The following is a 15,061-nucleotide window of genomic DNA, read 5'->3' on the forward strand; positions in this document are numbered from 1 at the left end:
TGTTCCAGAAAATCTAGCCTCTTTATGACCTTATGAGGTCACTCACCTTCATTCCATAATTAGTAATTCACTATGTATACAACTAGAGGTCAGTTTGAGACACATTCCTACAGATCCCAGTGGAAGTTATTGAACCGTAGTGCGTGGGCCATCTGTGCAGCCAATAAAGTTACTCTTTGTGGACGATGCTGTCAAGATTTAGCACCCTACTGATGCTACTCCATCTTCTAAATGACCACCGTTAAAAAACCTCCCACTTGTGCTGCATCATATCAATAATTCAACACCTGACCCCTAGATGCCGAACTTAGACAGGTGGTCCCTCCACTGCAATGTGGCGGCACTAGGAATGCAGAGAAAACAGGAATGCAACTCTGACAAGACTAATCACGTGCTTCGGATGAAAGCTCAATATCTGAGGATGACACTGGCTTAGTAATTAAGTCAAGTGACAAAATCTAAAGTCAGGGGTGAGTGAATATGGGACAAGAGCAAGACCTTTGGCTTGGGGGGGAAAAGGGGGGGTGGGGAAAGAAGGGGGGTGTAATAAAAAATCTTCACCTGATGACAAAACGTTTGCACCATAAATTCCCCTGTAGCTGAGCATCCTTCATTTTAATGGTGTAGAAGTGATGACAAGTGCATTCTTCAATCCAGACACTTGTGCAATGTTTGTGAAGAGCTGAGATCTCACCACTCTTCTCACACTCTGTCACCATATTTGTATGTATTACCTGTGTGTCTTTTGCTCTTACTGCACTGTTTATTACTGCGATTTATTCTTTTCAAAATCGGCATAATACGCCAAAAATCTATGATCACTAGAGACGACATTATTAATGAGCTTTGTCTCAGTGTTACACCGAAGACATGTCTTCCATTATAAAAAGTAATATGGAAATTTGTGCATGTCATTGAGCTCGAATGAACAGAGAAATAAGGCGGCATACCTCGAAGGACAAAAATAGAAACACTGGAATTGTGTTTGAGAAGTTTTTATGGCCATAGGTACAAGACGTTATTGGCATTCACAAATAATAATATTCATTTCTGATTATTATTATTATTATTATTATTATTATTATTATTATTATCATCATCATCATCATCATCATCATCATCATCATCATCATTATTATTATTTTATTTTTTTATTTTTTTATTGAATGATTGACTTAACAATTTCGGTGAACCAGAGTTTAATATAGGATGTATGAGTCACATTTATAAATGTAAACAAAGTCACTATAATGCGAGTAAACTAGCTACAATCATTCTGACGGGTTTTCTGAAAACACTTTAAATCATAGAAACATTTATATTCACTGCTAATGCTAGCAAGCTGGCTAACTTGCTTGAACCTGAGAGATTTCTAACAGGATTTTAAGTCATTTTTATTAATATTAATGATCATCAGCTGGCTAATTTGTGCTAATCTGACAGGATTTCTAACAGGATTTTAAGTCATATTTGTTAAAATTAATGATCTTTCCTGTTAATGTTAGTCAGCTGGGTAATTTGAGCTTTGACTGACAGGATTTCTGACAGGATCTTTTAAAAAATATCCATAATCTTCACTGGTAACGCTAGTTATTTGGCTAAACTGAACTAATCTGACAGGATTTCTGAAAGGATCTTTAGTCATACCTATAAGTGTTCACAATCTACACTGCTAATGTAGTCAGCTAGGTAAAATTGCTCTAAACTGACTTTTTAAGTCTTGTTAAGTCTAAATATTCACAGTGTTTACTGCTACTGTTAACAATATGCCTAACTTGACAGGATTTCTTAAGGATTTCTGAGATATTTTCAAATAATACATGTATATAGTCATAATGTTCACTGCTACTGCTAGCCAGCTGGCTAACTTGAGCTAAACTGACAGGATATCCGAGATATTTTTAAATCTTACATGTATATGTTCATAATGTTCACTGCTAATGTTAGCCAGCTGTAATGTTAGTAAACTAATTCTGAGAATTAATGTTAAATAATAAATATTCATAATCTTTGATTCTAACATTAGCTAGCAAGATAACACAAGCTTTATCTTAGATGCGGGGCTTTAGAAGTATATTTGCTATGATTATCTTTATTAAATAGGCGCAAGTAAATGTATGCACATTACATCAAACTTAAGATCCTTACATAAACAAGCAGCATTCTGTGTTTCACAGAACATTCTGGTTACCTTTGAAAGTGTAGGCTGAAAAACATTCACACCTTGTGGCACACGGCAGTCTGTAAAGCCTACAATGCAGTTCTATGAGAATTGGCCGTGAATTTCGTCTGAACTGTGAAACGGAAGGAGTGAGAAAATCGTCACTGAATGATTATAATTTCTTAGAAAAGAATTAGACATGCAAGCCATGTTGAACGTCCTTTAGCCTGGCAGAGATGCTAGATCACGATCCACATATATGAGAACACGTCTTGCATAATTCTTACTTGTTTAATATCTGTGGGTGATGTATACCAGTGGATATGGTTTAATACAGTACTGCTGACCAGAGCAATCGCCAGAGAGACACTGATGGACCCCGAGGGATCCCCGATAAACCATTTTGATCATCGTTGCTGGCACAGGAATCAATAAACTGCAATAACAGGTACCATACATACACCTCATACATCACAATACAGTGGAACCTCGGCATACGAATGCCCTCCCTTTCGAATTCTCGCCTTAAGAACTGAAATTTTGCAAGGAATTTGCATGCAAAGCATTTTCGGCATATGAAAGAACCGAACCGAATGCCGGCTAACTGGTGTGTATGTCCGGAAGCCGTTCAAAACTTGTTTTCGTCAGTGGAAAACCAAGTGAAGCCAACCAAAGAAAGTTTACAGATTTTTTCAGTCAGCGAAAGCTATTTCAAAAGAGTCAACCCACGATACCAACGTTTTCGCATGTTTTTTGTTGACAGATTGGTGGTGTGGGTGGTCTGTTCTATTTTTATCCCAAGTTTGGTGGCACGACTTCCTGTGAGGACCCTTGACATGGAATGCTTGGCTTCGGTCAGTTCTTTGTGAGCAGACATACAGTTTACATACGCTTCGTATTGGTCATATTGGTCATATTTTTGGGTGGCTGGAACGGATTATCTGCATTTACGTTATTTCTTATGGGAAAATTAGTTTCGCAATATAAAGAACTCGCCTCCAGAAAGAATCAAATTCGTATGCTGTGGATCCACTGGACTTGCATTTTTGCCAAAAATTCCACTGCTATCCATTTCTATGCTGTGGAATCTTGATAACTGAATGCTTTGCCAGATGACCTAAAGGTACCGCTAGCTCCGAGCTAGAATGTGAACTGAAGATATGGTGTAAACTCATCAACAGATCAAACAATTTACTATTTGATCTAATAAGCCATTTGGCCCTGATTAAGAGCCTTCTAAATTGGCCATCTGTGTTGCCTATTATAAATATGATAATCGAGAGTCCTTGCACCTTCAATGCATTTTGTAGGGAAGGAAGAAAAAGGTATCCACTGGATAGCAGACTTGAACATCGGCAGAGTCTACATCAAGAAAAAATATTGATACACCGTTATTAATTCCAAGCAAAACCATGTATTACAATGTCAGGCACATTTCTGATGCTACTCAGTGAAGAATCCTTCATGTACTTCAATACCAGATGGTCCCTCTCCTGTTTAATTGCCATTTTGTTTGACTGACAGCATGTTTTGCTCTCTCTGGATATTCTGGTCTTACGAAATGCCGGGTAAACTCAAACTCTGAACGTGCAACAGTAATTGATCAGCGAACTCTTAAATGCAGTAGGCAATTATTTTTGGCATGCAGTCATTCATGCAATTATTGAATCAGCCAATCATGTTGCAGCAGTACAATGGATAAAATGGCACAGATACAGGTCAAGAGATTCAGTTAATGTTCTCATCAAACATCAGAAATATCATCTCATTGGCATGGTTGTTTGTGCCAGATGAACTGGCTAGGAATATCTCAGAAATAATTTCATGCATAGCAGTCTCTAGAGTTGATCCAAAACAAATAACATCCAGTGAGCAGCGGTTCTGCTGGAGGAAATGTCTTGTTAATGAGAGAGTTTGGAGGAGAAGACTGACAAGAGGTTTAAGCTGACAAAAGGTAACTCAAATAATCACTCGTTACAGCCATGGTGAGCAGAACAGCATCTCAGAATGCACAACACCTTGGGGTGAACTTTGGAAGTGGAACAGGAACAAGAAGCCAAGAACAGGAATCTGAGGATCAGTGGGCTCAGGGGTTCCTATTTAAAATGGTCGGGGAATATTTCCATATATTACACAATGAATAATAATAATAATCTTCCTCAGTTAATAACTCATAAAGTTCACATTGTCATGTTACAGTACACAGAATCCATAAAGTCCTCCGATCCCATGATTTAAAAATTAATGTTCAGTAAACACAGAATCCTTTACCCTATCAACAATAAAGCATTTCTATTTGTTAAATAACAGCATTTCTATCACTGATCTTGGATTATATGTAGCACCTGCGATGCAAGTCACAGTAAATTAACTTCTCCAACAGAAACGATCCCATTCGAACAAGCGCGATAATATAAACCGAACTGTCATCTGTCTTGTAGCTGGGATTATTATTAGAGCTGATGTTGTGTACCTTCTGTTGAACGGAATAGAGAATTCAACAATTCTGTAGTGCAATATTATACACATACTACAGTTAATTTTATTCGAGCTTATTCTCTTCATTAAGCTTTCAGATATCAAGCCAAATCACTAACATGACTTTAATAAGGAATCTGTTCTGTCTATCTGGTTACAGCATGATGGCTTTGTTCCACCACCAGGATTTATTTATTTATTTATTTATTTTTTAAAAAGTGAGATTTTCAGGGTGATGAGTAGCTAATCGTTACTTCTCTTATCTTATCTCACGCTCATTAATGACAGTGTTTGTCAAAACAGTAAAATTGCTTCTGTCTCGCACTCCTTTACGGAGGAATAAACTCTTCTTCCAAAGCCAGCTACAAAAGGAAACACATACATCATACGCTCTGTATTGTCTTTTTTTTTTTTTTTTTTTAACGTTTTGCTGCTAATGGAGTCGTCTCCTTCTCCCTTCTCCCCGTGCTATCTGGCTGAGCAGCGCAACGCGGCTCGCTTGAAGAATGTGGTTTGATTTGCATTGTTTAATACCCTCACACACACCCTACACACACCACCACCCCCTCACCCCACCTCATCGTACTCTCAGTGATTAGTGAAAGTACTTTGTGGACAATAGGCATCCTATCATTAATCTTGCTGAACGAGTTATTGAGGAAAAAAAAAGGAGGAGGCTGAATAATGGTATTTATCTAAAAGTTGCTAATTAAAGATCCATTTGCCGGGGGAACATAAGAACCCTCTTTCAGGTGAAAGAAATACTTAATGATGCTATACAAAAACAGCCCGGGCGATATTCAGCAGATGAAATATGTGCGTACTAGCACTAAATGTACTAATTTCCAGAATTATACATTGAATAGGTGGCTAATAAAAGAACAAGGTCTATGTATTAGACATTCTATATGCTAGTTCCTGTTCAAAGATAGGCCAAGTATCAGTTTGCCTTGAAAAGTCAGGATTGTATGCACAGCGCAATACGTCTGGGACTTGGTTGTTTTTAGCTTGTAAGACATGATTTAAACCAGCGCACATTTCCTAAAATTCCCAAAGCTGAAATGTGATTGATGATGTTTTATTGCACTGCAAGGTCAAATGCAGTGGCTGAAGCGCAGCTCCGTCGCTCTGCCACGGTCAAAGAGGTCACACACATTGCTGAGTCACACGTTGCGTTAGTACTGAAATGATGGGGCTGGGATTTCATAATTACCTGGATTAGTTAAACTCAAATCCCAGAACGTTTTATAGGTTGAGAGCCATGGGACCTTCAAATTGAGCAAGAATGACTTTTTGCCTTTAAAAAAAAAAAAAAAAAAAAAAAAAAACCCTCCATAAAATCCCTCTCTAGCAGGGTTTGCTTTAGCAATAATGTTAGAACTGGAAAGAAAATGCATACAGTAAACAAATTGCTCCTTTATTTTAATGGGTTATGGAAATCCACATATTGTCTCATTTCAGTGGCTCTAAAATGTGCATTGTGCAGATATAAGTCACACCTCCACCTTAAATGAAGGATGCCGCTGAGGCAATAGTTTTCCGAAAAACCATTCGAGCAAAACCAGCATGCAATATTTTCCTCTAAAAAGAGATACACATTTATATGCTAATGCAGCTGGTTGAATAACAAGATACCATTCAAATGCTCGTGGAAATCTGAAATTCCATCAGCCTTTAATAATGCAAACATACTTGTTTATACTAGTGATCAAAGAATAAAAAGCGAGGGGGAAAGTCTAACTGAATTATCAAAACAAGGAGCGATCGTCTAATCGGTCCTTCTGTGCTAATATTTCTCACATTAAGGGGAAAATAACTGAATTTGGTGCTTATTTGTATAACGTTAGAGGATGGCTCTTCATATTATTTCTATTTAGCAAGCAATGTTTTTTTTTTTTAGACAAACCATTATATCAAGGTCATGCCTTTTATGCATACGATGATTATCTCCAAAGTCTACACAACAGTATTAAAATAGCAGGATGATGTAAAACGTGAAAAGAAGGTCAATCGTGTCGGATATTTTTCCACTTGCATAAAATAAACAGACTGGAAAGTTTAGAAATGTTTAGGAAAATAAAATTTGGGACATGTGACTGGGCTGATCAAACAAGAGTAGGACTGATCTCATGGTCCACAAAGAGTCTACAGCAGGTATAAAAGAATATCCAAACCATGAGCAGTGCTGCAGAACAACACCAACAGGTGGAGAAAATGGGGGTAAGACAGTGACGTTTCCAAGAACGGAACACCCCATGAAAACAGGTGAAAAGACAAAGAGAAAACTTAGAGCTGTGGTAATATCTGGCAACAACCACTTATATTTTTCCTGGACTGTGGGGTAAGGTGGCAGGAAGGAAGCCCTTTCTCATGAAAAAACAGCAAAATATTTACCATATGGTATCTAATGAAGGTAGAACTTTCTGGGTGTAGCTCTAAAGGATATATTTGGCACAACAACGAGAGCTTATCACCAAAGAACTCATTAACATAGTGAGGCATGGTGGTGGAAGCCTTGTGTGACCTGGCTGCTTAACTTCATCTAGATACACCAAGGTAGAACTTTCTGGGTATAAATATAAAAGATATATTTGGCACAACAACAAGAGAGCTTATCACCCAAAGAACATGGTGAAACATGGTGGTGGTAGCATTGTGCAATGTGGCTGTGTCTTTTCAGGCTGGTCAAGATAGAAAGAATCACGGATGCCTCCAAATGGCTAAATATTTTGACAAAACCTGCAGGATTCCATTAGACAGCACAATAAAAAAAGCCAAAGTCCATTTGGGATGGAATTTAAGGGAAGATCAACACTTTGGAATGTTCCAGTCAAAGCTCAGGTCTAAATCCTACCAAAAACTGCTGGAATGAATTGAAGAGAGCTGTGTACTGGAGATCCCCTGGTAGTTTGACAGATCTGGAGCAATTGCCAAATCAAGATTGTGCTAATTTGGTAGACTCTTATTCAAAAGACTGTGTGATGTATAACAAACAAAACAGTGTTTTGAAAGTAAGTGGTGTAAACACATGCATCTCAGCCATTGTAAATTTAAATGAATGGTTGTAAATTGTGAATTTAAAATAAACGGTTGCTATATCATATTAACGGTGGAAAAAAACAGACCTGTAATTTTAACAGGCATTAAATATAGGCAATATATATTGAAAACAAGACATTATTTGGGGGATGAACTGGTTTATCATCTTAGTATAACCCATGATCCCATCTCTCTCAGGTCCAAGACGCATGTCAGACAATTGCTACTTCTTTTGATTCATCTATACCTTTGTAAGGTCATAGGAATGGTGGTATATTTGTAGCATTGTCCTTGTATGTAAGGTCACAAAGAACATGTGTATGCTCCACACATCAAGGCATATGTTCCACGTCATGGTCATGAAGAACAGCGAGCGGCACAAATACATCAAAATGTACGTTGCTACATAATACAAAATACATTTCCAAGCCATTAAACTAAACCATTAACAAACAAAGCTTGTTAGACTGTCTCTGTGGTTTCTTAAGTGTTACTACACCACTAATGTTAACCGGCTGTTTTATTGTGATTCAGTGGAACCTCGATATACGAATGCCCTCCCTTACGAATTTTCGCCTTAAGAATTGAAATTTTGCAAGAAATTTGCATCGGCATATGAAGCATTTTTGGCATCTGAATGAACCGAACCAAACACTGGCTAAGTTGAAAGTATTTCCTGGAGCCATTCAAAACTTGTTTGTGTCAGCAGAAAGCCAAGCAAAGCCAACCGAAGCAAGTTTACAAATGTAATTTTTCTTTTTCAGTCAGCGAAAGTTGTTTGGAAAGAGTCAACCCACGATACCAACGTTGCCTTCGGCATGCGTTCAAAAGCTATGTGATTTTTCACGCATTTTTTTGTTGACAGATCGGTGGCGTGGGTGATCTGTTCCGTTTTTAGCCCAAGCTTGGTGGCACGACTTCCTGTGAGGACCCTTGACATGGAATGCTTGGCTTGGGTCAGTTCTTTGTAAGAAGCCATATAGTTTACATACGCTTCGTATTGGGAATATTAGTAATATTTTTGGCTGGCTGGAACGGATTATCTGCATTTATATTATTTCTTATGGGAAAATTCACTTCACAATACAAATTTTCGCCTTAAGAACTCTCCTCCAGAACGAATTAAATTCATATACTGAGGTTCCGAGGTAGCTTTGTTGTTAACAGATTAAGGTCCAGCAAGACAGACATTTTTACGAGCATCTAGCTCTGCAGTTAGAGAAAAATACCAGTTAGAGCCATGCTGTTATCAGTGATAGGGAGGTATGATGAGTTCTGATGCATGTCTTGAGGTGTCTTGAAGTGATTTATTCATGTAACAGCAATTTGGTAATGATGACATTTCGTGTCAGGTTCCTGTGTGTTAAATCTGTTACTATAGAAACAATGACATGTTAGAACAAGTCAATAGGGACGCCTCCGCCAACAATTCCAGACTTTCTTGTTACTAATCTACTACTCAGACATTTGACCTTGCTGTGACCTTCTAAAATCCGACCAGTTCCTCGGCTAGTCTAGTGATTATGATAATTTAATAGAAATCTGGCAACCACTAGTTCTTGAGATATAGCGGCTAAAGATGAACAGATCTCAGAGGAACAGGAAGACAAGTCAAAAATAATGCAGGCATAACTAGTACATTACTACAGACCTGTGATTTGCCTTGGAAAACAATAAAAAATAAAAAAACGTTTTGGCAGATTGCTGTGGTATTAAAGGAATAAAAAATCTTCACAATGTGCAGTTACAAAAAGAAGAAAGTAGGGCTGTAGTCTGTTCTTTTAGAAAACTAATACTGAGTAACCGACAATTATTAACAAGCGCTCACTCTGCGATTTCTTTTTGTCTCCGTCTTTGTATTTTATTCCAAATTTAGCTCAAAAACAAAATCATTCATTTAAGTTCTTCCAAGCACTTGCATAAAGAACACAATAGCATTGTTATACAAAGTACATGACATTCACTTCCACGACTGTCACATTACAAACTAGCGTTCTGCGTTTCTTTTTTTTTAAACACATATTTCAGACACACATTTCAAAAGATTATGCCTGTCACTAAAACAAACATTTCGATGCTTATTTACTTGGCAGAAGCTTTTATCTAAGTCGAGACTGGATATATAGTGTAAGTATACAGCTGAGCAGGTCAGGGTTAAGGATCAGGCTCAAAAGCCCAGCAGTGGGTCTATGTCCATTGTGGGATTTTGAACTCATAGCGTTTTATCTTCACCACTTTATCACTGAAACATGGGCTAAAAATAATGCGCATCTCTTGCGAAAACAGATCGATAGGCAAGCATACAAAGCGTGAAAAACCTCAATCAGAATTATAATGTGTTTTCCTCAATTATTGCCATAAACAATAAAACATTTCCATGTAAAGTCTATGGAATAAGATCCGGGAGAACATCTAAACACATCCAACACACAACAATGTAAACTCACAGAAGTGAATTTTAATATAAAAAAAATAATATATAAAATAGTGCATTGTTTAAAAGGGCCTATTTGCACACAATAAAGTGCAGTACATTTTTCTGGTTTAAACACCCCACTATCCCCAACCCCCTTTCCCCCTACACCAAATTTTTCCAAAAACCTGAGAAATACACACAGAAATGATGAATGTCTTTGGAGGGGAGGAATCGGTATGATGGTGACATGCTTGGAGCCATATGCATCTTGTTTACGCTGCCTGCTGCTAAATGTACGCTGCAGGCTAAGACAGCTTGTTGTCACACCAAAAGCAGCGTCTTCCTGAAAGAGGTGATGTTCTAAGGTAGGACCATGAAAATGTTCAGCGCCACTCATCATTTCCCCATACACCGCTTCAACAAATGATGCAATGTACTGAAAACTGTGACCTGATAAGTTTCGAACTTTAGCCTCTCTCTCTCTCTCTCTCTCTCTCGTTCATGTTTCACATCTCCTTGTTTCTATAGTAACAAAACAAAGCCACGTTCATCATTATATTCTACACTGTTTACTCTATGCTACAGCCCGATGACATGGTAAGTTTTACACGTTGTATTGCCCTGAAATTGAAATTCAGATTTATTCCAGGATGAACCTCAGACCTTGGAACGAATCAAAAGGATGAAGAAACCAGCCTCAATTAATTAATCAGTATGTTGCTGCTCAAATACGCACATAAACCTGAACACAGCTTAAGAAAGCAATGCTGAAATTGTATGGACACAATGGACTTTTTTTTTTTTTAAAGTATCCATCATGGCTTTCAGTTGTCCCTAAAGACACACAGTGAACATAAGAACATAGTCTCGACTAAAAATAACGTATGTAGGAGGTAGTAGAGTGCCTTTGGCTTTGCTCCCCATGAGAGTCATTGCTTCTGGCCCTGCTAGGCATTGAATTATGCTCATGCCAGAAGACGGCAAGTTTTTACGCTTCCTGCACATTGGCGAAGTGGCTATGGGCAAAGTACTTAATATAAAGTTTCTCCAAGGGTACCGCCGCCGCAACGAGTCAGGCTTTCGACCACGGCAGCAGTTCTCAATCTCAGACCTGGCAACCTCTACAAATGTGCGTTTTTCCTCTACTTTGACACACCTGACTCAGCTCACGGAGGCTTTGATGCTGGGCTGTGGAATGTGTCAAAGCTGGGAAGAAAGTATACGTGTGCAGTACATGGAGACTCTGGGAGGGTGATGGAGAGCAGACTTCCAGCTCACACAGACTCTGTAATGTACAATGATGCTAGACAGGGTTACTGTAGAACTGAATTTCAAAAGGCAATTGCAACCCGCTGCTGGAGTGTCAGTCAAACAGGAAGTGGACTGGCATGCCAATTGTGACTGAAAAACAGGGCAGAAAGTAGCCAGGGTGCAACATACTTGCTTTTTTCATACAGATGAATTGATTTTGATTACATGAAAAATTGATATGAATCAAAATGAATGAGATTGTTGGGGCTGAAATCATTCAATTTCCCGTGAATGAAGTCCAAAAGAAAGGTATGACTGATGATCATGGCTGTAACCCCAATCTGTTTTAGATAAGTGTCAAATATCAATGACAAACTTATATTGTATTTTTAATGATTTTTTAAAAATAAAACTATAATAAGATTATTGAAATTCTTAACAGTTGCTAATGATTCAACACAGGCTTGTCAACTTCATTCAGGCATTCATTGGCAGCTCAAGTGGTTAAGGCTGTGGGTTGTTCAGTGAAAGGGTGGGGCTCAAATCTGCTACTGTTGGGCCCTTGAGCAAGGCCCTTAACTTTCGCTTCTTCAGGAGTGGTGTATCATGGCTGACACTGCACTCTGACCCCAACTTCCCAAGCTGGGACATTTGAATAAACAATTTTGCTGGGCTGTAAAATATATGTGACAAAAATAAATGCTTCTTCTTCTTCTTCTTCTTCTTCTTCTTCTTCTTCTTATTATTATTATTATTATTATTATTAAAAGAAATGAATAAACTTTTGTCCAGTAAGACAGAAGATGTCAGTGAAATAATCTTATACCACATAGCTGCTGGATTCTCTATTCTCATTGTTCAGAAGCTCAAGGTACACAGAAACATGCATGACAGATACTCCACATAAACCTGTCGCATTTATTCAGCATTTTGGACTCTCGTGTCAATGATTTGTAATAAGTCACAAGTAAATCTTGAACTTTCCACTTTCCAATATGGTATGAATGGTTTTGTGGTCTCTTAATAACATGCCAAATTTATTTATTTATTTATTTATTTATTTATTTATTTATTTTATTTTATTTTATTTTATTTTATTTTATTTTATTTTATTTTATTTTATTTTATTTTATTTTATTTTATTAACCTCAAGAGAGAGAGAAAAAAGAGAGGCAGGTGAAATTACGACTGAAAAGTAGCAGATAAATTTGTTACCACTCCACAACATTACCTGTAGCCATAAATGGGTAGAAATGATCACATGATGTTGATTAATAAATAGAAATCGCTACAGCTTCACAAAAACAAGATTCATTTGAATTCATGAAATCACAATTAATAGCTGTGGAAGAAACACAACAAAATAATATAATAGCAGTCAGGGTCATACGGTATAATTTAGCAGGAACGATGCCGCTATGTGTTACAATGCAATTACTAACAAAACTCGTGTAAGACATGCAAACAGCCAGTGTGCAGAAAAAAGAGAATCGAGTTTTTAAATGGCTAGACTGGTTATTTAGACCAGAGACTGCATGAGACCAAGCACAATCTGTAACTGAAGAGAGAAGCAGACACTTGTAATGAGGTGTTCAATTACCTGTGTAGTCGAGTGTCTCGCTCAAAATTAAGAGAGCTTTAGTGAAACAAAGGCTCGACTTGCATTTAAGGGTTTTTTATATATATATATATACCTGGACAAATGAATACATTTGGGCGATAGCGGATGATTTTTGTTCTGGAAAGATTAAAACACAGCAGGAAAATAAATAAATAAATGTTTGTGCAAATGTGACCATCACAAAGACCAGAAGCAAAGTAGATTTCATTGTTTTTCTTTCCTTTTCTTATTTTATCTTTTTCCCCCCTCAAACAAAATGTAAACAAAGGATATTTATGGACTCACTGACTTCAAACACACACACACACACACACACACTAAATATGCAGGTTGTAACTGCGATGCTATCAATGCAATAAATGTAGATATTTTAACAATGAAATATCTAATGAATGACTTCCATCTCAAATGTCCTGTTTCTCATGTATCATTGCTTCTGTTTCTCATCTACATCCTGTGGCTGTCTGAAGCAAATAATTTGAATGCTGCCATTATGAATTTCTGGACAAAAATTCTCCAACAACCCTGATATTTACCCCAAATGACTCTATAAGGCAAAAACTATACGCGTAAGTCATTTCTGATGTGTGGAAATTGTATTCTATACAAGAAAGATGATATGTTCCAGCTCCACTTTTTCCATCCTGGGCACAGTTCACATGATTTATTTCCTCTAATGATGTTTATTAGACGACCCTTTAAGAGCTGAGGCACGGTGCAGACTTTCATTCTCTAAGTGTGAAAAAGTGTGACACTAAAAAGCGAGTCCTGTAATAACGGCATCCTGCACAGAGAGCTAAGGAGCACTGAGGCGAAGTAAGACGATCAACATAATTGTAAACATACCTTTGTGTCGATATAATCCATATGGTGACACAGAGCATCGACAGGCACTGCTAAGCTAACATCCTCTACAAATCTGTCGCTTGAAGACGCTCATCTTCTGAGATGATTTTATATTATTGTCACGATCACTGTCAGCTGTATAATTAAGGAATGAAACAAGATGGAGCGTGCTGTGGTAAAAAAATAATAAATTGATTGCTTTGTTATACCAGCACACGCCAAACTGTTTATTTCCTCTGATACTATAGCAATTTGCCATTTGTATTTATTGAAACAAAACAAAACAACAGGTCCTAGTTCTTACCTGTTTGTAGATACATAATGTTGTTGGACATCCATGAAGCAAGCTAGATCCTCAACATCTTCTGACAATTAAGATATGAGAATTCGAGAGCAGTGGGGTATAATTAATATTAAAACGTTGGCCTGAATTATAATACTGCATTAGCTTACGTCCTCATGCAGGGAAAGTGTCCAGATTATGCATTAATTTGCCTTTACTCTCACCAAGATGAGAATGCTGATGGAGGGATGATGCGACGGTGAAAAGAGTGCAGAAGTTCGTGTCCAGTCGGCCTTTGGTGATTTTCTATAATGAGATCTGATGAGTGTCCAAATAAAAAGGAGATACAGTACTAGGTGGAGACGGCGGAGCTGTGAGGTGATTTATTATAACGTTCCATTAGCCAGACATCAGCACTTTATTCCTGTCAGAGAGAAAGAGCGAGCTGAAAGCCTCTAGGAGAAGCGGGGGGGAAAAAAAGAAAACAAATGAGACAAATACAGAGAAAGGAGCTGAAATGTAAAGATTTTGGCTTGCTGTTTGAGGATGCCATGATTTAATGGAAATCTTCTCATAGTGAGAAAGACAGAATGGAAGGGAAGAGATTAAATTTATATTTTAGCTGATAGCATAGTAAAGATTGTCTCAAAAAAGCTTTTTAGGTATAAGTGCCTTAGTGCCCAGTAGGCAAGCTGAAGGTGATGATGGGAAGTGAAAACAACTTACCATGGGGGTAAGGAGGAACAAACACATTAAAAAGACAAAAAAAAACAATGAATAAGTAATTCATAGATACATATATAAGACATTCTACTGATACATGTTTCTATAGAATAGATGGTTTATATGGTCACTGGAACCAGTACGTTATAAGTCATGGAGACTGGGAACAGGGTCTTTCAGACCACAGAATGAAAAACATCTAGTAGGCCTCATGAGGGTAGGTCTCACAGGCATAGGAGCATG

The 15,061-nt window shown here is 37.7% G+C and overlaps 1 protein-coding gene across 2 annotated transcripts in view; it reads right to left on the minus strand.

Moving 5' to 3' along the window:
• The window catches only part of tafa5l (TAFA chemokine like family member 5, like), a 103,025-nt gene extending 88,583 nt beyond the window's left edge, over positions 1–14,442 (minus strand). Inside the window, exon 1 of one of the 2 annotated variants that reach the window (XM_058388899.1) lies at positions 14,117–14,442. In XM_058388899.1, the coding sequence (XP_058244882.1) occupies positions 14,117–14,147 (31 nt within the window). In that variant the 5' untranslated portion in view covers positions 14,148–14,442. The remainder of the gene's footprint in view (positions 1–14,116) is intronic. The other variant, XM_058388898.1, reaches the window with a different exon arrangement.
• Between the last annotated feature and the right edge of the window lie 619 nt (positions 14,443–15,061).

Source organism: Hemibagrus wyckioides, linkage group LG05 (genome assembly GCF_019097595.1).
Source record: "Hemibagrus wyckioides isolate EC202008001 linkage group LG05, SWU_Hwy_1.0, whole genome shotgun sequence".
NCBI lineage: Eukaryota > Metazoa > Chordata > Actinopteri > Siluriformes > Bagridae > Hemibagrus > Hemibagrus wyckioides.